The sequence below is a fragment of the Pleurodeles waltl genome, chromosome 2_1, assembly GCF_031143425.1.
Source record: "Pleurodeles waltl isolate 20211129_DDA chromosome 2_1, aPleWal1.hap1.20221129, whole genome shotgun sequence".
NCBI classification, from domain to species: domain Eukaryota; kingdom Metazoa; phylum Chordata; class Amphibia; order Caudata; family Salamandridae; genus Pleurodeles; species Pleurodeles waltl.
Window position 1 is genome coordinate 66,756,557 of NC_090438.1, and position 22,875 is coordinate 66,779,431.

At 45.6% G+C, this 22,875-nt stretch overlaps 1 protein-coding gene across 2 annotated transcripts in view; it reads left to right on the forward strand.

Moving 5' to 3' along the window:
* Positions 1 to 22,875, forward strand: part of OPHN1 (oligophrenin 1) — a 449,584-nt gene that overhangs the window by 282,622 nt on the left and 144,087 nt on the right. For both annotated transcript variants that reach the window (XR_011199075.1, XM_069210164.1), the window contains exons 11-13: positions 210 to 288; positions 17,561 to 17,594; positions 20,243 to 20,305. Coding sequence is in view for 1 of the 2 variants with exons in the window: in XM_069210164.1 (XP_069066265.1) it covers positions 210 to 288; positions 17,561 to 17,594; positions 20,243 to 20,305 (176 nt within the window). In the remaining variant the exon portion in view is untranslated. The remainder of the gene's footprint in view (positions 1 to 209; positions 289 to 17,560; positions 17,595 to 20,242; positions 20,306 to 22,875) is intronic.

Below are 22,875 nucleotides of genomic sequence, written 5' to 3' on the forward strand. Positions count from 1 at the left end.
TAGCATGGCATTTCTATTAAGGAGGTAACTTATAACCCATGAACTTAAGATGTTTATTCGTTTAACACAAGGTCAGTAATGGTCAACGCCTCTTTGCAGTTCTTCTGGTTAAAATGATCCATCCTTGGCATCATGCAAGTTTTGTTGTTCCTCTGTGCAGTCCATGATCTTCGTGATAATTTATTTTTACTTTCTCCCCAAAACACCAGGCATGGAGCACTCACGCTTCAGGCGCTGTCTGAGGTCAACAGAAGGCTATGGATGGAGGCCATGGATGGTAAAGAGCCGGTATGTATTGAAGGTGACACATCCTTGACTTAGATTGAGGCCAGTTTCATCCCTGAATCCTTTTTTAAAGAACCACACGCTTTAAATTGTGCTGGGTGTTCTGGGAGAAGTGTGGCACAATGGTTAGAGCGGCAGACCCTGATGCAGAGATCTGGCCCGGGACCAGGGTTCGATTCCTCACCTTGGCGGGTCTTGGGCTCAATTCCCTTGGACCAGATAATTCTCGCCTCGGTGCCTAATCTAATTAATGGGTCCCGCTCTGTAACTCTGGGCAGTAGCTTGCTTAATCTCCACAATGGCCCTCACAGCGCTTGGATGACTGGCTTCACCCTGGGGCTGTCCAGGAGTGGGCGCCCCACAAGGAAAAGCCAGGAGGGGTTCCACAGCGGTATGCGTACAGCGCCTTGAGACCCAAACGGGTGAGTAGTGCGCTATACAAGTGCAAAGTTTACCGTTTTTTTTTTTTTTTTTACAAAACATCACACTAAGCTGTAGAAGCTACTTTCTGATAGAGATTTCGAACCATAAATTTGTCATCTTGGGAATTTTCCAGGTGCCAGACTGGATTTGGAAATATTATCGTATAGTATCAACTCCATTGTGCGTCAGTAGGTGGCATCATGTAGCTGTGCCTCAGCTCTGTCATATCTTGGATGTGACATCAGCGCCATCATATATGCGCCATCTCCGTTAGCTGCCATCAGTTCCTTTCTTTTCGCACCTTGTGACATGCATTCAGAGCTTCAGAGTCCTGTCATTCGGACACTCTTGTTTCCATCTAAAACACATTCGTCTCCCCCTAAAGCAACAGGCTTTAAACCATTATCAATTATCGGTGACTGACGCTCACAATATGTTTCTGGTGCCTCGGCTCCAAACATGAGTCAACCTTGTGCAAATGCTGTGCCAAAATGAACCACAAATACGCCTGTACGCGATCACAAAGAAAAACTCGCAAGTCAAAGTAGAAGAGATAATACCTGTCAAGGTCAAAGCCCCTGGTGCTCTCTTGAGCCAGATGCCCTTCCCATGACTGATCATTGTCAAGGTCACAGAGTTCAGGTAAGTCAAAAACATCTAAAAAACTGAATCCTAGCATGGGTCTCCATTCTCCTGCCACTTACACCACTCAGATTTGAGTGATACCTCGAGCACCTCAAGGCTGCAAAGTTGACCCTCCACGCTGGAACCGATCCCACCACTGATCCTGATACGCCTCAGATTCCCCAAACCTTCAGCTGTGCCATAACAGCTTGAAGAGCCAAAACAGGCCTCCAACACAATTTTTTCTGCTCTGCCAGCACCCTCTGGAGCGCCTTTGGCCCCAAGGATGCACGGTGGTGTTAAATGAGGTTACCATAGGCAGATCCTGCCCCCTCGCTTCAAGGCCGGCCCCTTCCTTGAACCGGCATTGCTGACTCCAACCCCAGCGGCATTCCTTGAGCAGTTCTTGGCCATACCACTGAGATAGAAAGCAGAGTCAATAGTTTTATCGGACTCAGAAACCCATACCCCTCCACGCAGACCTCAGTCAGTGATGAAAACTGAAGACTACATGACTGTGGTGGACGAAGGTGACTCAGGAGTCCAGATTCTCTGCAGCTTTCAACACCATTGACCACTTCATGTTACTCTACCCTCTCTCATCCCGAGCAATTGATAGTACCCTTCTAGCTGGGACTTTATCTTCCTTTGCAAATAGATCCCGATCCATCCAACTTGCCAATTTCCATTCAAAGGGTAAGCCTCTCTTTTAGGGAGGAAACCAGAAAACATATTATCTTCACTACCTTCTAATCTATATCTATCTCTTTTAGCTTGCCAACTTAAACATATCGAGATAATATAATTTTTTTATGCAGACAGTGCTCAGCCCGTCTGGCGATTGAGGGACAATCTCCTTGAATTTACCCCTGACCCATAATTAGCCCTAGAAATCATCCAAAAAAGGATGCAGGAAAATTTCTTACTACTAACACAGTAAAACAGAGATTCTTTTGATCTTAAACAAGGTCAACAGATAGGACCACTCTCCCTGGCCCACTATTCTATCCCCTGCCCCGATCCAGTAACCTCTATGCACATTCGGGATTTTATCCTTGACACTAAACTGTTCATGGAACCCCCGTTACCTTCTGTAACCAAATCCTGTATGTTCCACCTGAAGCAACTAAGAATAATGTTCCCTTTAGTATCCTTCCCTCGCAACGTTTCTGTGCCCAACACTTTTATTCAGTTTTGTCGATTGCCGCAGTTCTGGTTACTTTGGCTTGACCTTCTTCAGAAACTCGAGAAAGCTACTGTCAGGCTTGTGTTGAAGCTCAAAGGGTCATATGTGCAAACACACTTTCCCATCATAACAGAATGGGTAGAACCCTTTGATATATTTGGCTCAAAAAGTAGAAACATGTGCCCCATGAGGCTGTGCCTTAAATGTAAAAACTTCAAGTTGATGGTAGCTTTGAGCAGCAAGTACTATTCCTTTGTTGTTACAATACTCCAGTGTCCTTTTTTAAGTATGACTTTAGTAGGTGGTGGTTGCATCTCTGGCTGCTCATTGCCATCTTTTTATAAAGCTTGTTAAAAAATATAGTGGTCTGTAATCAGGTTAAAGGTTTTGTGATATCAGACCTGTGAGATGATCAAGGGCGTTGATTTTACTTCCATTACTCTTTTGATTTAGGCGACAAGACGCTTGTGTTCAGCCTTACAATGAGCTTTACCTTGCGTATTCATTTCCAACCACAAACCAGCCTTGAGAGTGGCAGAAGATCTCCCAGTTCCCGCTCTGTCTGTCTTTCACTCTTATTGGCTCAAGATTCAAAGCATCTGTTCAAAGAATAGTTAGAAGCATTTGGAAGTGGTTATACACACCTCCCATGGGTTCACGAAAGGTTTGTGTATTTCCTGTTCTTATGACACACATTCTTGTTAAGATTTCCTTTCCTGGAAAGTACCAAATGCCTTTTCTATTCATTTGAGCAGTGCTACCCAAGATGGGCTTGTGTTGTACATTTTTATTGAAAAGTTTATAAGCTTGGCTGCAAAGTCATGGAACGTGCCATTTGGATACTTGGATACCACTCCTGGTCTGTTACTTAGTTACTGTCAATTACTGGACTGCAGCAGGAGCGTTGCACATTTTCTTGGCACAGGAACCTTGCCATTAACTGTAAGCGGGTTGTTGCTGTGCCCAACCGATTCCCAAAAAAACAGCCTAATTTTGTTCCAAGCACCTCTGGGCTTACTCTACATTAGTTCTTTTGTTTGCCTTCCTGTATCTGTTTTGTTGGCGTGCACAGCCTTTCCGTGGACTTTTATCATCATAATCTCTGGCTCGCATACCCGCTGGCATGTAAAAGCCGAAGGGCATGCTCCCATCCTGCAAAAAGTCCCTATGTTCTCCAACTCGGAACAAACACTAGTAAAAGATAAAGGCAAATAGTGTGAGTATATTTACATGCCAGCTAATATCTAGAAATATTTAATTGTTCAATTTTTTATTATTACAAGCTTTCACTATAACATAACATTCCTTCATAGTCCTAGTTAAAAGACAAAAATGCTTTGCTTCACCTTCCAAAAATGAGAGTTTGACCAGTATGTGAATAAAGTGCCTAGTGAAGAATGCAATATCTGGATAAAGTAGTAATTTGGATCGGTCATCCCTCCTAGTCACCAATGTTGGGAGCGCTGATTTATTTCAAGTTGAACTTTTCCATCAGTTTCTTCTGACCTTCCACGCCGCCACCTGGGATGGTGGATTCATTTCTAGTTTCGATAGAAGAAGCAGCTCTTACCTAAGGGACCGACCTTGGCTTGTTCTTGTCTACAAGTGCCACTTAAACACCAAAGTATTTTTTCTTGGGCAGTCTCAAGTAGGAAAGGGCCTTGGTTCTCCAGCTGAATATACTGCTGATGTAGAGATGCTGCAGCCAATGGTGAATAGAAAGAAAGGTGACACAGAGCGCCTTGGAATAGGAGGTGTCTGTCCTAATTGCTAGCACCAGGACAATATGTGTTCACCACCCTTTTGATGGGACCTGTTTTGTGTTCTGGGATGTTGTAGCAGTGTACCGTATTGATGCAAGATAAGATCCTCCTTTTCTCCGTCTACCTCGCTGCACCCAGAAAAGCGCAACACGTAACTTTTCCCTTCTGCAAATTATATATGGTTGAATAGGTCATCAGAAGCATAGGTAGTCTTCTGCTGCCCATATGGTGTGATTCTGATGATTGCATGACTGCTGTCAGTTACAACACTGTTGACTTTTGTATGCTGTTGTAAACATCTGCCATGCACTTGTGTCCTGCACAAAATGGTATCTAATTCTGTTTGTATGTAAAACACTACACTACCCTTAGAGGAATGGTTGGATCTGGATAAACTTTCTCAATGAAATTAAAATATCTTCCCGAGGTGGGGCCATGGTTAGTCTCTACTGACTCTCTGTAAGTAACCTGAAACCAAAAATACCCTATTTTACTCAGCCAAAACAAGGACTCCTGGGCAGACATCTGTGGGCATGTTGTTGCAGTGGAACTTCCTTGTATTCCCTGATCCCCCAGAGGAAACCGTCCTGTCATTCATGCCTTATCTCCAAACTAAAGCAATCCCCTCACAATCACCTGTCTAGTTTCCTCTCCTACCCCCCTCGTTTTATACTAGGCCCTCTTGTCTACAGCTATATGTTAGTTTATAGCAAAGTCTGTGCTCCATCAATAAAACGCAAGGATAGATACATTCTGTGTCTTCTTGGAACAGTGGAGGCCTTCTTAGAAGACCTGTGTGGACCACACCAAACTCCAAGGCAGCAATGATGGGATGAACTTGGCACCCATTCCCAGGTAGTAAACAGGCCATTCATCTTCCAGATGGGGGGAGGGGGCATCTTTCAAGGAATGGACCAGGATTTCTGCAGCTCCAGCAAACAACATGCTATGTTTAGAAAGTTTCTGCTGGTTAGCAGCATTCATGGGACGGGATTGAGGCCCAGGGGTCACTGTATGATCATCACAATTTTAAAAATAAGGTTAACATTAACATTAACATTATTTACTTCGGTCAGTAGCTCAAGACGCAGCAGTGCTGCTCCTTTATTGATTCATCACCTCCATTTCTGATGCATACTCCCAACTGCAGATTCCTCGCCTTTAGAATACCCCTAGTTGCAAGACTCGATCCGGAAGCTTTAATAGCAATTCTCCTGCACTCTGCTAGACGGCGGCATATGGCTTCTCGTTTACTTAGTTACATCCTGGAAGCACCTCTCCTGTGCGCCGTGTCAATTCCTTTCTTTCTCTGCTTCGAATGTGAATCTGGAGCTCACCTCCACCTGCCCTGTTCTTGTGGGTTTGCCAAGTTTTTTCTTGAAAAACGTTTTGAAAACCAATATGCAAGGGAATGGTGTCCCGTCCTAAACCTACAGGGATCAAACGATGCCATGACTGTCATAAGCAAATGTCAGTAACAGACCTGCTTGAAGCATGACTTTGGTGTTGAGTTTGGGCACGGCTCCAAGCCATGTTTGCAGTGCACCCCCATGTAACCAAAGTTGGTCCTGGACCGTTAAGCGGAGCCGAACATGGGAAGAAACCGTACAAGTCCTACTCCTTCTCGAAGTCAAGGGCATGTACTCCTTTGCACTCCCTTGGCTGTTCCTACAACAGGTCCTCGTCACAGTCAAAGTCTTCTGGTAAGTCAAAGTACAAGTCGAAGCTGAAACGCAAGAAGACCAAGCAGGACCCTCCCCATAGTGCCACTCTATCTCCAGAGAAGTCTCAGGTGAGTCAGCATGCCATTCAGTCTCTCGCCTGATCTTCTATTGAGAGGCCAATTCCACAGTTGGTCCTGATGCTACTGAATTCCCTAGGTCATGATGACACTGCAGCAGATCAAGGCCTCTAGGGGGCCATGTTGCACATCTTTGGTACTCTCACAGTTCTCTCTGGCGCATCTTGGGCCCTAAGGGTCTGCAGGGGCCTCCAATTGGGTTACAAGTTGATGTGTCTGTTCCTGTCAAACCTGCTTCAAGTTCTGCACCTACTTCAGGGCCGACTTACACTCTGACTCCAAAATCTGTGCCAGTCCCTTCGATGCTAGTTCCAGTGCCACCTTTAGTGGTGCCGATGTTCAACTCCAAGCCAAACTCGTTTTAGCCCTAACCGAGGTCATGTCCCAAATAAAACCTGATGCACCGAGTCCCCATAAAATCAGATTAGGAACAAAACACTGCCTCTACCACAGAGCTTTCCCCAGGTGCTGCACCAGCTTTTTGGCCCAGACTGAAGAGTCTACCACCACTTGGAGGAGATGATGGAGGTGACAGGGATGACTTACCTCACATTATGATGATGACAATCTGTACTTGGACTTAGAGAAGGCCAGTGGGCTTGATACTTCCCTTGACCCACCAATGGATGAAAGTGCTTTCTTTGTTGTAGTCATTGGATGAGCAACTGAGGTTTTGGATGTACAACTTCCTTCTGTGGAAGTTAAATCTATTGTACTCACAGAAATGTTTCAGCTTGGGCAGGCTTCCTCTGAACCTTTACTACCATTTAATGAAGCCCTTACTGACATATTATTGGGCATATTAATGGGCCCCTGGCCTAAACCTTGTTCCTGTCTACTGGTGAACATGCAAGTACGGAGAAGCCACAGACCAGCGTCAGGAGACCCAGAATTTTTTCATTCAACATCTCACTACATAGAGTTTGGTGGTTCAGGCTTCCACCAGCAAGGTGAACCCCAATGAATTCCCTCTCATGTCCTCCCTTTCCCCCACCACCACCTCACCCTGGACAGAGAGTCAAAGAGCATTGAGTCATTCTGTAAACTATGTGTTCATCGGTCAGCCTTGCCCTAAGATTGTCAGTGCCAGTTGTCTGCTTAGACAATTTATGCATGCCATCTGGGACATGGTCAGCAGGATCTTGCCGGTGGTGCTTGAGGAATGTTGAGCCTTCTTGCCCCAAACCACTCAGGATAGTCAGGACTTGGCAAATATATAATTCAGTCTGGCTTGGATATGACCTATTGCTTTGGCCAGGCAGTCAGCACTAGTCTGGTGCTCCATCATGCAAATTGGATGTGGTCTTCAGTTTTTTGGGGGGATGTCCAAGCATCTCTTATGGATGTGCATTTTGATGAATCTCGCCTTTTTGGTGAGAAGGCAGATTATGCCTGGATTGCTTTAATAGGAGCTGGGCCACAACATGCTCTTTAGGCCTTTCCAACCCTACTCAAGACTTTCCACATCAGTTTTGACTCTTGTAAGACTATTTCAGAAGGCTGGCATATAGACAACCTCAGTCCTTTCGTGGCTGGAGACAAGAATCATACAGACAACTTACAGGTCACTACGGACAGTGACTTTCCCAGTTCCCTAACCCTGTGGCATCAGCCTACATCCAAGCAGCTTTAGCTTGCCCTTAGGCGAGCACAAGCACCCTGTAGGAGGCAGGATCAAACATTTTCTCCTGGGGTGCCAAGCTGTAGAATCTGATGATAGGGGTCCTTCAGATCATTCAACAGTGCTAAGCCAATCCATTTCTTTCAGACCACTGCTTCTTCCACCCACATCACAGTGGCTTTCAGAGGAGCACCTGTCCATCCTATTCCCAATGTTGTCGGCCTTACAGGGTACCGGACTCAGAAATAGGGACTGGTTGTTATGCTATTCCTTCGTACCTTCAGCCAATTTTTTATCTTTGTACTGCAGAAGGACACATTTAAGATGCTCACACTTCAGAGGTTGGGCATACCAGTTTTCCCCTCACTTCGCAGTGGCTGTGAAGGTGGGCTTGCTGCAGTCAGTGATAGACCCCCGCCAAATGACCTAGAACTTCCTGATATTGTTGGGGGTTCATGGTCAACGTGCTGAAGTCACACCTAACTCTTTCGCAGATGCTTCCTTTCTTTAGAGTCTTCCCGGACACAGTGCAGTGCTGCTCAGGGGAATTACCTCACACCTTGAAAGAGGAAGGGAAATTTCATTGGCTTGACCCAAAAGGAACCTTAAGCTTTTACATTGGTTGCACCGAGGAAAATTCCCTGGGGCAAATAGAGGTAAGGTGGTGCAGAAAAGGACTGCTATGCATTGGTCCAGAAGCATCCTTCACAAAAGGACTAAGGGTGAATTCCACTTCGGCCAAGGCTGCTTCCACTGTGTTGGCATGTGGAGTGCCTATTCTGGGCATTTGTCAGGCTCCAAAGCGGGCATCATTGCACATATTCATGAAGCCCTACTGCCTTGACAACCAGGTCTGACGGGAAGGAAACTTCACTCATTCAAACCTGCAGGACATTTTGGTATGAGCCCATCCACGGATCCTCCATCTTGTAATGTACTGCTTTTGTATCTAGTGTAAAGGAGAGGAATTTGTGGTTTGAAGAAACCATCAAAATAGCAAGCTACTCACCTTGGGTAGTGTTCCTTCTGGTGGACGCCCTTATCTAACCTCAGATTCCTCTCTGTTCTGTGGAATGGTCTAGTTTACTATACATTAAAATTGCATTGCCAATGCCTTTCATACATACTGAAAGGCACTTTTGCATTCGCAAACGGCCATTCGCACTGTTTGCGAATGCAAAAAGGCTTGATAAATCTGGCCCTGTTTTAGCTACACATCTCTCTCCCTTTCTATCTGCTTTCTCTCTCTATATACTTCTCTCTAGTTTCTCTACTTATCGCGATGTGTGTCTCTCTTCCTTTCACTCTCTCTCCCTGACCCTCTAACTCTCTCTCCCTAAATGTGCTTCTTTTCCATCTCTTTCGCTGTGTCTCTTTCTTTCTCTCTTCTGGTCTCTACTTATGTATCTCCTCTTTGCTTTTCTCCCTCTCTCTTCCTTCAGCTCACTCTTTCTCTACTTATATCTCTATCACCCCCCTCTCCCTCCAGTGGCCTTTGCTTGTCTCTCCCTTCCTTCTCTATTTAACCCCCTCTCTCTTCATATTGCTCTCCCTCACTCAGCTCTCTGACACCGCTCTCTGTGTTGCTCTCGCTTTATACTTCTCTCTCTACTTTCATCTTGCTTTTCTTCATTTCTCTATTCTCTCTTTCTCACTTCTTTTTCTCTGTCCCTCTCTCCCTACTGCTCTCCTCTTTCTGTCTGTCCTTTTCTCTTTTGTTGTCCCTCATCCAACGCATAAAGAATACTCCCAGAGATCTCCGCATGTCCTCTCATCCTTGAACTGATGTCAGAACGAAAGGGAGTTTTTGTAGACAATAGGGAGTTTCTTTGTAGATAAGATGTTGTTTCTTGACGTTCATTGCTTCCTGTGAACTCCACATTGAGGAAACCGCGTTCCATGATGGGGCTTTCCTCCTTTCTGACCAAGCAGGAAGATGCTTCTTGAAGACCTGCTGCTTCCTCTCCTTCCTCTTGAGAAATATGAGGTGTCAGCCGATGTGTAGACCACAGTCACGGGCTCGCTGTCACTGAGCATACACTGGACATGCAGACTGAGGTGGGCTGTGAGCTCCCTATGATCCACACTGGTGATGTTATCAGGAGACACATGACTGTAGGAGGCTGGCCTGCCTTATAGTGGGTACCTGATGGTATTTACACCTTGTGCCAGGTCCAGTTATCCCTTATTAGTAGATTAGAGGTGTTCTAGCAGCTTAGGCTGATAGAGGTAGCTATAGCAGAGCAGCTTAGGCTGAATTAGGAGACATGCAAAGCTCCTACTATACCACTTATATCATAAAGGTACTTTATTTTAGTGACAATGTGCCAAAAATATCTCAGAGGATATACTACCTTAGGAGGTAAGTAAAATACACAAAATATACACACAAACCCAAAATCAAGTAAGTAAAACAGTCAGAAAGTAGTGCAAACACTGTAGAATACAATAGGATGCAATAGGCCTAGGGGTAACACAAACCATATACTAAGAAAGTGGAATGCGAACCACGAATGGACCCCTAGGCAAGTGTAGTGTGTTGAGGGTCGCTGGAAGTGTAAGAAAACACTAAGGGTGTCCAAGATACCCCACCCCAAGACCCTGGAAAGTAGGAGTAAAGTACTACTATTTCCCCAGAAATACACTAAACGTGTGATAGAGGATTTTGCAAAGACCACAACAGACTGCAAAGCACTGAAGATGGATTCCTGGACCTGATGACCTGCAAAGGAAGGGGACCAAGTCCAAGAGTCATGAAAGTGTCCAGGGGGGCAGGAGCCCACTAAACCCTGGATGAAGGTGCAAAATGGCTGCCTCCAGATGGAAGAAGCTGAGGATTCTACAACAACGAAAGGTGCTAGGACATTCTCCTTCATGCAGAAGATGTCCCACGGAGTGCTGGAGGATGCAGAGTTGTTTCCTTAACAAAATACCACAAACAAGCATTGCTAGCTGCAAGAGTCGCAGTTGAAGAAAAAGGGTGCTGCCCAGGCCCAGGAAGGACCAGGATGTCGCCACTTGGGAGAGGAGACAGAGGGGGCCCTCAGCAACTTCGAGAGCCCACGCACAAGAAGGCAGCACCCACAGAAGCACTTGAACACGGGTTCACAAAGTCTGAACACTGCGGTCATCTCAACACTGCAAAAGAGGGTCCCACGAAGCCGGAGATCAACTCAGGGAGCTGAGCATCGCAGGGCCGAGTGCTGGGGACCTAGGCTTGGCTGTGCATGAAGGATTTCGTGGAAATGTGCTCAGAAGCCCTTGTAGCTGCAGTTCACACGGTGCACAGGATTACTGTCTGGAGAGGGGAAGCAAGGACTTACCTCCTCCAAATTTGGACAGTTGGACCACTGGACAGTCTGGGTCACTTGGGTCCACCACCTGTGTTCCAGGGGCCACGCTCGTCAGGATGAGAGGGGACCCAGAGTACCGGTGATGCTGAAGTTTGGTGCCTGCTGGAGCAGGGGGACGATTTCGTCAACCCACGGGAGATTTCTTTGTGGCTTCCAGTGCAGTATGAAGGCAGGCAACCCCCAAAGCATGCACCACCAGGAAACAGTCGAGAAAGCCGGCATGATTAGGTGCTACAATGTCGCTGATGGTCTTCTTGCTACTTTGTTGCAGTTTTGCAGGCATCCTGGAGCAGTCAGCAGTCAATCCTTGGCAGAAGAGACAGGTGCAGAGGAACTCTGGTGAATTCTTGCAAGTCGTTATCTGAGGAAGCCCACTGGAGAGACCCTAAATAGCCCTCAGAGGAGGATTGGCCACCTAGTCAGGTAAGCACCTGTCAGGAGGGGTCTCTGATGTCACCTGCTGGCACTGGCCACTCAGAGGCCTCCAGAGTGCCCTCGCACCTCTGGATCCAAGATGGCAGAGGTCTGGGACACACTGGAGGAGCTTTGGGCACCACCCCTGGGGTTGTGATGGACTGGGGAGTGGTCACTCCCCTTTCGTTTGTCCAGTTTCTCACCAGAGCAGGGACTGGGGGTTCCCTGAACCAGTGTAGACTGGCTTATGCAAGGAGGGCACCATCTGTGCCCTTCAAGGTATTTCCAGAGGCTGGGAGAGGCTACCCTTCCCCAGCCTTTAACACCTATTTCCAAAGGGAGAGGGTGTAACACCCTCTCTCAGAGGAAATTATTTGTTCTGCCTTCCTGGGACTGGGCTGCCTAGACCCCAGGAGGGCAGAACCCTGTCTGTGGGGTGGCAGCAGCGGTAGCTGCAGAGAAAACCCCAGAGAGCAGGTTTGGCAGTACCTGGGGTCCATAGTGGAGCCCCAGGGATGCATGGAATTGGCACCCCAATACCAGATTTGGAATGGGGGGACAATTCCATGATCTTAGACATGTTACATGGCCATATTCGGAGTTACCTTTGTGAAGCTACATATAGGTATCGGCCTATATGTAGTGCACACGTGTAATGGTGTCCCCGCACTCACAAAGTCCGGGGAAATGTCTCTCAAATATGTGGGGACACCTCTGCTAGTGCAAGGGTGCCCTCACACTTAGTAACTTTGCACCTAACCTTCAGCAAGTGAAGGTTAGACATATAGGTGACTTATAAGTTACTTAAGTGCAGTGAAAATGGCTGTGAAATAACGTGGACTTTATTTCACTCAGGCTGCAGTGGCAGTTCTGTGTAAAGGTTTGTCTGAGCTCCCTATGGGTGGCAAAAGAAATGCTGCAGCCCATAGGGATCTCCTGGAACCCCAATACCATGGGTACCTAGGTACCATATACTAGGGAATTATAAGGGTGTTCCAGTGTGCCAATTTAAATTGGTAAAAGTGGTCACTAGCCTATAGTGACAAATTTAAAGACAGAGAGAGCATAAGCACTGAGGTTCTGGTTAGCAGAGCCTCAGTGACACAGTTAGTCACTACACAGGTATACACATGGATAGTTAAGGGTTGCATAGGACTGTGTGTTAATGAATGGAAGTGGTGCTGCATGACATGCTTGGATAGTTAAGGATTGCATAGGATTGTGAGTTAATGAATGAGGTGCTGCTGCATGGCATACTTGGATAGTTAAGGATTGCATAGGACTGTGTGTTAATGAATGGAAGTGGAGCCACAAACTATGAGCACTGGGGTCCTGGCTAGCATGATCCCAGTGAGATGGGCAAAAACCAACTTACATGCATGTAAAAATGGGGGTAACATGCCAGGCAAGATGGTACTTTCCTACAATGACTTCAATGATCAACATCCTCACTTCTGTGAAAAGCTTCTGACAAATTCTTGTAGTTTGTTACCAAACCCTTGGTGGTACAGCATGGTGCAAATGAGTGATGCCAATGATAGAGCTTGTTACTGTAGTCTTGGTGAACTGGTATATAAACATCTTTTGGTAACTATAGTGCCTTTTGTTAAAGCTGTGGTTGATGGGTGTATAATCTTCAGGTGGCAACATTAGAGCCAGTTCTCGGAGCTGTGGTTGTGTGGGGTGAAGTCAACTTTTAGTGGCAACAACAGAACATGTTGCCAGAGCTTGGGTGGTACATGATGGTGTCAACTTCTGGTGGCAGCGATGGAGAGGTTGTCATAGCTGTGTTTGTACAGGATACTGTCAACTTCTGGTGGCAACGATAAAGCTCTGGTGGTACCGGACAGTATCAGCTTCTCATGACAACAATAGAGAATGTTGTCATTGATGTGGTGGTCCGGGTTATTGTTTATTTCTGGTGGCAACAATAGAGCCTCTTGTTGGAGCTGTGGTAGTGCGCGAAAGTGTCAACTTCTTGTGGCAATAATAGAACTGTGTGTTAATGAATGGAAGTGGTGCTTCTTGCCATATTTGAATAGTTAAGGGTTGCATAGGACTGTGTGTTAATGAATAGAAGCGGTGCTGCATGGCATACTTGAATAGTTAAGGGTTGCATAGGACTGTGTGTTAATGAATGGAAATGGTGCTGCATGGCATACTTGAATAGTAAAGGGTTGCATGGGACTGTGTGTTAATGAATGGAAGCGGTGCTGCATGGCATACTTGGATAGTAAAGGGGTGCATAAGACTGTGTGTTAATGAATGGAAGCGGTGCTGCATGGCATACTTTGATAGTTAAGGGTAGCATAGGACTGTGTGTTAATGAATGGAAGCGGTGCTGCATGGCATACTTGAACAGTTAACGGTTCCATAGGATTGTGTGTTAATGAATGGAAGTGGTGCTGCATGGCATACTTGGCTCGTTAAGGGTTGCATAGGACTGTGTGTTAATGAATGGAAGTTGTGCTGACAACATGCTTTCCTAGTTAAGGATTGCATAGGATTGTGTGTTAATGAATAAAAGTGGTACTTCATGGCATACATAGATAGTTAAGGATTGCAGTGGGTTGTGTGTTAATGAATGGAAGTGGTGCTGCATGGCATACCTGAATAGTTAAGGGTTGCATAGGACTGTGTGTTAATGAATGGAAGTGGTGCTGCATGGCATACTTGGATAGTTAAGGGTAGCATAGGACTGTGTGTTAATGAATGGAAGTGGTGCTGCATGGCATACTTGAATAGTTAAGGGTTGCATAGGATTGTGTGTTAATGAATGGAAGTGGCGCTGCATGGCATACTTGGATAGTTAAGGGTAGCATAGGACTGTGTGTTAATGAATGGAAGTGGTGCTGCATGGCATACTTGAATAGTTAAGGGTTGCAAAGGACTGTGTGTTAATGAATGGAAGCGGTGCTGCATGGCATACTTGGCTAGTTATGGGTTCCATAGGACTGTGTGTTAATGAATGGAAGTTGTGCTCCACAACATGCTTTTAGATAAGGATTGCATAGGATTGTGTGTTAATGAATAAAAGTGGTGCTGCATGGCATACATAGATAGTTAAGTATTGCAGTGGGCTGTGTGTTAATGAATGGAAGTGGTGCTGCATGGCATACTTGGAATGTTAAGGATTGCATTGGGCTGTTTGTTAATGAATGGAAGTGGTGCTGCATGGCATACTTGGATAGTTAAGGGTTGCATAGGACTGTGTGTTAATGAATGGAAGTGGTGCTGCATGACATGCATGGATAGTTAAGGATTGCATAGGATTGTGAGTTAATGAATGAGGTGGTGCTGCATGGCGTACTTGGATAGTTAAGGATTGCATAGGACTGTGTGTTAATGAATGGAAGTGGTGCTGCATGGCAGACTTAGATAGTTAAGGATTGCATAGGTTTGTGTGTTAATGAATGGAAGTGGTGCTACATGGCAGAGTTGGATAGTTAAGGATTGCATAGGACTGTGTGTTAATGGATGGAAGTGGTGCTGCATTGCAAATGTAAATTTTGCACTTGTATAGCGCACTACTCACCCGTTAGGGTCTCAAGGCGCTGTACGCATACAGCTGTGGAACCCCTCCTGGCTTTTCCCTGTGAGGCACCCACTCCAGGACAACCCCCAGAGTGAAGCCAGGCATCCAGTCGCTGTCAGGGCCGTTGTGGAGATTAAGCAAGCTATTGCCCAGATTTACAGAGTGGGACCCATTAATTAGATTAGGCACTGAGGCGAGAATTATCTGGTGCAAGGGAATTGAGCCCAAGACCTGCTGAGGCAGGAATTGAACTCTGGTCCCAGGCCAGATGTCTGGATCTGGGTCTGCCGCTCTAACCATTGTGCCACATTTCTCCACTTGGATAGTTAATGGATTGCATAGGACTGTGTGTTAATGAATGAAAGTACTTCTGCATGGCATACATGGATAGTTAAGGATTGCATTGGACTGTGTGTTAATTAATGGAAGTGGTTCTGCATGGCATACATGGATAGTTAAGGATTGCATTAGGCTGTGTGTTAATGAATGGAAGTGGTTCTGCATGGCATACTTGGATAGTTAAGGATTGCATAGGATTGTATGTTAATGAATGGAAGTGGAGCTGCATGGCATACTTGGATAGTTAAGGGTTGCATAGGATTGTGTGTTAATGAATGGAAGTGGTGCTTCATGGCAGACCTGGATAGTTAAGGATTGCATAGGATTGTGTGTTAATGAATGGAAGTGGTTCTGCATGGCAGAGTTGGATAGTGAGGGATTGCATGGGATTGTGTTAATGAATGGAAATGGTTCTGCATGGCAAAGTTGGATAGTTAAGGATTGCATAGGATTGTGTGTTAATGCATGGAAGTGGTGTTGCATGTCATTCTTGGATAGTTAAGGAGTGGATAGGATTGTATGTTAATGAATGTAAGTGGTGCTGCATGGCATGCTTGGATAGTTAAGGATTGCATAGGATTGTGTGTTAATGAATGGAAGCGGTTCTGCATGGCAGAATTGGATAGTTAAGGATTGAATAGGATTGTGTGTTAATGAATAGACGTGGTACTGCATGGCAGACTTGGATAAGTTGAAGAGAGTGGAGCACCATAGCATTGCCTGTAGATGAATGAACTTACCACCCACAGCCACGGTTGCCCTTCCTCTTGCGTAGCATATGGAAGAAAATGTGGAAACAGAACGAGGATTTTTAGCACCCCAAGAAAGTAGTAATTGACTTCTGAGACAGTAATAAAAAGCCAATTGTTAAGGCTTTGTATTCAGCATCACATGTAGGGATGCCCTAAGGCTGCTGTCTTACATTGCCTTTTGCAAGCACCAAGCTTGTGGCCCTTGTGAATATTCTTGTCAAAAGAACCTGGTTCTGCTGCGGCTAGAGTTGAGCTGAAGACAAAATGGCGCTGTCCCCACGGTCCCTAGAGATACTCTTGGCCATCTCTTTCTTTGTAATGACACAAAATGATTTAGTGGCACAGGAGTTGCTGAATTAGAAACCTACTTGATGGGTGTCAATTAGTACGCTCTCTCGTGCAATGTTGTTGTCCTACCCAAAACCAATCAAAAACTTTGTGAGACAAATAAAAGTTCAGATAACTTTGTTGGTGTTCCAAGTAGGACGTAGCTTGGTTTTACTTGAAGCTTCACACAAGCCATCATTAAACATATTCCTATGTACACAGTGAGATTAAAAAAGAACTTAATAGATAGTATTGCATCACTGTTACGGTGTGCAACCAAGATGTAGGGCTGGAAGGCCTGGACCACCAGCAGGTCAGCCCTCCTTGTAATGAGCCACACACCCACCTGAGACGTGAAACCGTGGCAATCCCAAGATAGAGGTAGAAGGCCTGGACAACCAGTAGGTTAGCCCTCCCTCTCACTAGCCCCGTGCCCACCTGAAACTCTTACAAGGAGAGTTAAGATAATTGACTCTAGGTTGGGTACCACCGTCCATGGGGGGGATTGAGAGACAAATAGGAAGTACTCCAAGCTACTCTGGGTTATATACTCACTGCAGATCCCCTGCTGATGACCACATTAGGTGAAACCACCATACTGCACTAACTCGGGGGCAGTGGGGTTGTAGAAGAAGCAACCAAGATGGGTAACTTCCTTCATGATGAGGGACTAATTCCACACCTCAGCTATTTGCAGGGTGCTTTTATCAAGATGCACACCACATGTTGGTAATAAAATGGGGAATGAATGGCCAACGGATGGTGTGAATTCACCTAGGCCTGCAGCCCTAGAAGATGACAATGACATGGGGTAATAAGGGAAGGTGATCCAGGGATGGATGGAGAAGCAGATCAGCAACACAAGGGAAGATGATTTCAGTGTCGCAAAGGAGGGGTGATAAGGAGCAGACTGAAAGCTGATGGGGCAGAAGGGAAAGCTTATATCCAGGGTATCAGGTAAGGGGACACCAAGGGTAGAAGGGGATGAACATATCCGGGGCAGATTATGCAGGTGATCAGGGGCAGAAGGTCAAAGTGGTTGGAGGCTGAAGGAAATTGTGATCAGATATAGAGGGTGAGTAAAAGACTGAACTTTTAAGACTCACAGACTGATACAGGTCTCTTCTTCTCTCCTAGATCTACCACAGCCCCATCACGAAGAGCGAAGAGAGTAAGTGTTCTCTGTCTGTCTGTCGCTGATCGCATCTTATAGTAGAAAGACGCCTCTCCCAGAACTATCCTCACCCTTTGAGCACCACAGACCCCTTCATCCGGCACACTTTGGAGCTCGAGGTCTTCACACTTCACAAAGGACCAGCTGCTTTTTAACTTTACCAATTCTAAGCAAAGGCTGTACTATGTGTCTAGGGAACTCTTGTGTGAAAATAATTCACACTCCTCTCAGATTCATCACACTTTGCCTGGGACATTTGTTAAGGTCTTGAGGTCCTCTGGAGGATGTAAATTAGTGAGACTTTCAGGGGTCTCTTCCTAAAATCTGCCGTCATACATGGTGGGTCTTTCAGCTTCTCCAGATCATAAGAATAAAGTTCTGGAGAGCTCCGAACCCCCAATATATGTCAAAATTAGGCATCACACAATCCTATTTTTGAATATTTTTTGATTACACTGTTCAGCTTTCAGATTTACATGAGGGGTAGGTGAAGGCTAAATTTCACCAGCAAAGTTTTGTGCTATTCAGAGACTTCCCACTTCACAATAGATGCGTTTTGCTGAGATTTGTTCCTCAAAGAGCCTGGTTTTGTGCAGTTATTTTTCCTTGCAGTTTAACCTCCTTTCATTTTTAGCAGATCACTCTGTCGTGGGGTCGTCCCCTTTTGGCCCGTGCCATAAAAGTTCTGCCACTCCCTCATTCAGCAGCGAGTGCTGGGACTGGACTTCTGAATAGCTCAGGGGACTACCAAATGGGGAGAAATACTTATTAGAACATTGTTCAGCAAGGAGCATACTCGCCCCCTCTCCAAGACGCAAACCTCTAGTGCTTGCGTTCATCACATTAATGTAAATGGAGCATGGATGTAACTCAGGCTTAGGTTGATACTGCAGCCATAGAGGCTTAGTTTGCGCCTAAAATGCTTCATATTGAGGAAGGGGCTTGCAGTTGCTCACCTGGCAAAAAAGTGCCTTCAATTGTAGTTGTCAGCACCATGCTGGGGAGTGGCTCTTGTTGGTGCATTAAGAGTTTCCTGCCCACAATGCACATGGAGGAGCAGTAATATCTTAGGTGTAATACCGGTTTAAACCCAGTACGAACAACAAACACTGCCATTAGTGCCCTTGGAGGCAACTATAAGGCTAACTACTGGAGCGAGGGTCTCAGGACGAAGGGTCCCCTTGATTCTGATGGCGCCGACAACCTGAGTCACTGGCCCTTTCCGAATTATGAGATTTGTTTAAATGTGGTGCTTAAGTGCATGGGAATTCTCCAGGTGATATATTGAGTGATAAACTGGGGAGAAATTGGGACCAGAATTATAGATTCTGCTGCTAATTCCTCTTTTTTGGGGGGATCTTAGAGTCTCACTTCTAATCTTCAGTGCTCCTTCCGAAGTTACTGGTACTCCTGTTAGGGGTTGGGTGGGCAAAGTTACTGGGGAAAAGTCGGCCACCTCCTCACAAGGTCTAATGTATTAATAGTCGAGACAGGGGAGAGTCCCTGTTCTTTGCGCGGTCCCAAGAAGTTCTTAACCCTAAGCAGTGGGGCATCAGGCAATGGACACAGTTTCGATAGTAGTTCCTCTACTTCCATTGATATCTCACATAAATTGCTTTCCCACATGCAAACATTTGCATGCACAGGCTTGCAGCATTCATAGTCCCGGGGGAACAGACCTTTGTACCCTTCCGTTGAGTGGGATTTGTAACACGCCACTCAGGTATTCAGATGTCTTCTGGGTGCTGAAGAGGGCCAGCCCAAGGCATGGTAGGCTGGATGGGGTTTGCAGCTTCCAGAGATGGAGCAAGCATTGCCTGTGGTGACAGATTGCAAGAAGGTAGTTACTCTGTCGCTGGTCGAACAGTGACCCTCCAGGTGACCGGTACTTCTCAATATGCGCAAAGTCAAAGAATCAACACAAACAGCAGGTCTGCGATGGAAGGCGTCATGCCTTTGAGGACCCTTACGTGAAGTATCACCTGCATGAGGATGGTGCCAGAGCTGCATGTTCACTCACCCATCCATAGACCCCTCTCAGTGAGTTAAGCACCTGTTCCAGATATCCGTCTGCAACCTCGACGCCACTCATGTCTCAACTGCACATGTTCTTTGAGCGATGAGATCGTACTAGTCTTCCCTGCGGGATCTCTTCTGCATGGAATAGAAGATGACACTTGTTGCCCTCTGTGGGGGAAGCTTGGCTTTACTTGGCTATTGTTGTGCCCCTGTTCTGTGAGGAAGCAACGCTTGCACTACTCCTGCTTGATTGTACCTGTCCAATGAGGGGAAAGCACGCGCCTCTGCTTGCTGCTTGCGCTGCTGTCCTAGGTACACAAGTTCTTCTCCCTTGGGTTTCTGGAGTTGTTCTCCCAACAGTTGTATTAAATTCAGTGCAGAATGCAGAAAACCTTTGTGGATTGTAGAGTTGACACGAACAGAGTTGGCACTCGTCGCACGTGCAGGTCCTAAAAAGGATGGGCGTGCTCGAACATAGGAGATTGTTGGCTTGACGGAACGAGGTCGATCACTAGGGCTAATGGTCCTTCATCCTCTTGTGGATTTTCCATTCATTGATAGTAGTAGCCAGGTGCCTTGACCTGATTGTGTGGCTTTTTTATTTGGCTTCTGTTTTCCTTTTGCAGTGGAGCTGAACGAAGTGGGATTCAAGTTTGTGCGGAAGTGCATCAATGCTGTTGAGACGAAAGGTAAGATGGCGCCCGTCAGCTCTTGTTTGGCCGCCCACAGCAGGGTAATATGGTACTGGCACCCGCCACACAGATATGCGTTTCCTTCAGAAGCAGTGGTCGAAGTGCATTAAAAAAAGTATGGGAACCGTGATCCTGAGTCCAATGGGGGCGGAGCCAGAGAATGTTGCAGTGGGGTCAAACATATGGTTAAAAAGTGCACAATATTCTGAAACTGTTTTGTTCGTTTTTCATCTAAAGCACATACCTTGAATGAAAAATAAATGCAAGTTAAACTATTCAACTAGTTAACGTCATTTGGTTAAGTTGTTTACCTGTGAGGACTTGTTGTGTGTGTGTGTGTGTAACCAGGGAGCTATGTAATTGAATCTTATTGGTGTGGGGGAATAGAGACTTGTGTATTTTTAGTGCTACGATGTCCCAGCCTTTGACATAAAGTCACTATTAAAATCATGCACCCCAGAACTCCTTACATTAACTCTCAAAATGAACAAATCTTTGTTAGCATGAAGCTTCACATGACTCCATCAATTCCAGCCTGTACTGGCTCCCAGGCAGCCTTTACACTTGCTGATTTACCAGTTGCACACATTTACATTTCTTTCAGGCAGCTGGCACCCTGGCATGAAGTCTTTCTTCCTCTTTAGCTGCCAGCCCTTCTCTGTCGGCTTCAAAGCACAGCAGACCTGTCTTTCACTTTCATGCGGCATCTCAAGTGTTGGCATTACCCATCCCGGGAGGATGCAAAAAGTAGATTTTTTTTTTTTTTGTAATCGAAAGAAGTTTGGGGAAGTTGTTCCCCATAGAACCCACCCTCTTTGACCCTTGCTCAGAAGTAAGACGGGTAACCTTAGTAGTGTCTTCAAAGATGAGGTTAACTCAGTGTCTGTCTGACCTGTGACATTGGCTCACAGTTTTAGACCTAATTCTGACTTAGCATTCGCCGTACATGTTACTCCATCATAACGGTGGTGGATATCCCGTCCGCCAAGATCTAAATCCCATTATCTTCCTCACATCGGTGACGGAGTAACTTGTCCACCAAGATCTCAACAGGCCCTTAGTCTGCCTCTACCGGGTTGTCATAAGGTAAGATGTGGATACAAATCCACACCGAGCCAGGGCCTGGTTTGACTCCAAGAGCCGAAGCACTAGTTGAGCCGTCGAAAGATGTAGATCAGACAACAAATGTCATGAAAATATGAAAAAGACTTAAAATGAAAAAAACAAGTTTTTCGACATTTAAGTGTCTCAATTAAGTGCATACAAATATGTCACTGAACTGAGTGACATGAAAGTAATAGCTTTCATCTATGAAATATTGAAAAATACCCCTGTACCCTGACAAAAGGGCCACCAGTTAACCAAAATGTGGCTTTTTGTAACGTTCTCTAGTTTGTTATTAAATGTAAAAAGGATTATTTTATTTTACCCATATATAAGTGCGATTTTGAGAGCACGGATCTTGTACTGAATTACTTCAATGTCTTCTTTAACTGGGTGGTTAAGGAAAATAATACATAGTGAAGTAAAGTGATGAGCTGTGAATTACACAATTTGATCAAGTGGGGGAGCCGGGATTTGAGCCCAGAATACGTATTGTACAGAGACTGTGGAGTTGTATTCTTCTCTCTTTCGTTCAGCACTAGAGGTCAGTGCTTTGTGTTGAGTTATTCAAGGATTGTTATTCAATTAGTCTTAGACCATGGAGTTCAGTAAACAGACCAATCACACCTTAAATGAAACTGACAATGAACATGTGCTCAATCATTAGATTTAAAAGTGTGATTTTGTTTCCAGTGTTTATGCAATCACTGAAGGTCAAACATAGTAACACAGATCCTGCCTGTCTCAAGCCAAGCTGCACTTCTCAAGAGTCTCCTTAATGAGCTGTAACCTCAGGGCTAAACTCTGAGGGGGGGGGGGGCTTCCTTTTTGCTAATTATTGTTTTAATTGCAGTCATTTTCTTTCTCACGAGAGCCGCCAGCAGTAACATTATCTAATAAAAATAACATCTCCTGCCTTCTTTTACTTTGCTGGCTCGCGTGGAATGACAAACAGAACACTTCCGGGGGGGGGGGGGGCATCACCTCTGTGACCGCAGTTAAATAATTAACAAAACAAAGTGGCCTCTGAGCTTTCACAGAGTTTACTCTCAAGGTTACAGTGCTTCTTGGTGATGCACATCATGGTTCCTGACAGTATCATAGCAATGGTGCCATAGCCCCTGCTTCAAGGAAGGAAAGTGGCCCATTTGAGTGCTATTGAGGTAGTAAAATATGGCAATTGTCAGAGTTCAAAGGGCCCCTTAGGACCCTGGTGCCACTACACCCGCTGCATCAGTAGTAGCTACACACCTGGCTGCAGGTAAACATGTTCTGCTTGCACTATTTATTCTCCAGTGTTCACCACAGCATCTGCAGGTATATTGTCCCTTTATACCCCTACTTCAACATCTGGGGGGCGGATAAGTTCCCTTGCCCCTCACAATTCCCTCGCTTATGGCACCTAAGGTATCCAAGCCGTCCAAAGCCTGTGACAAGAATAACTGACACATTAAGTTACAGTA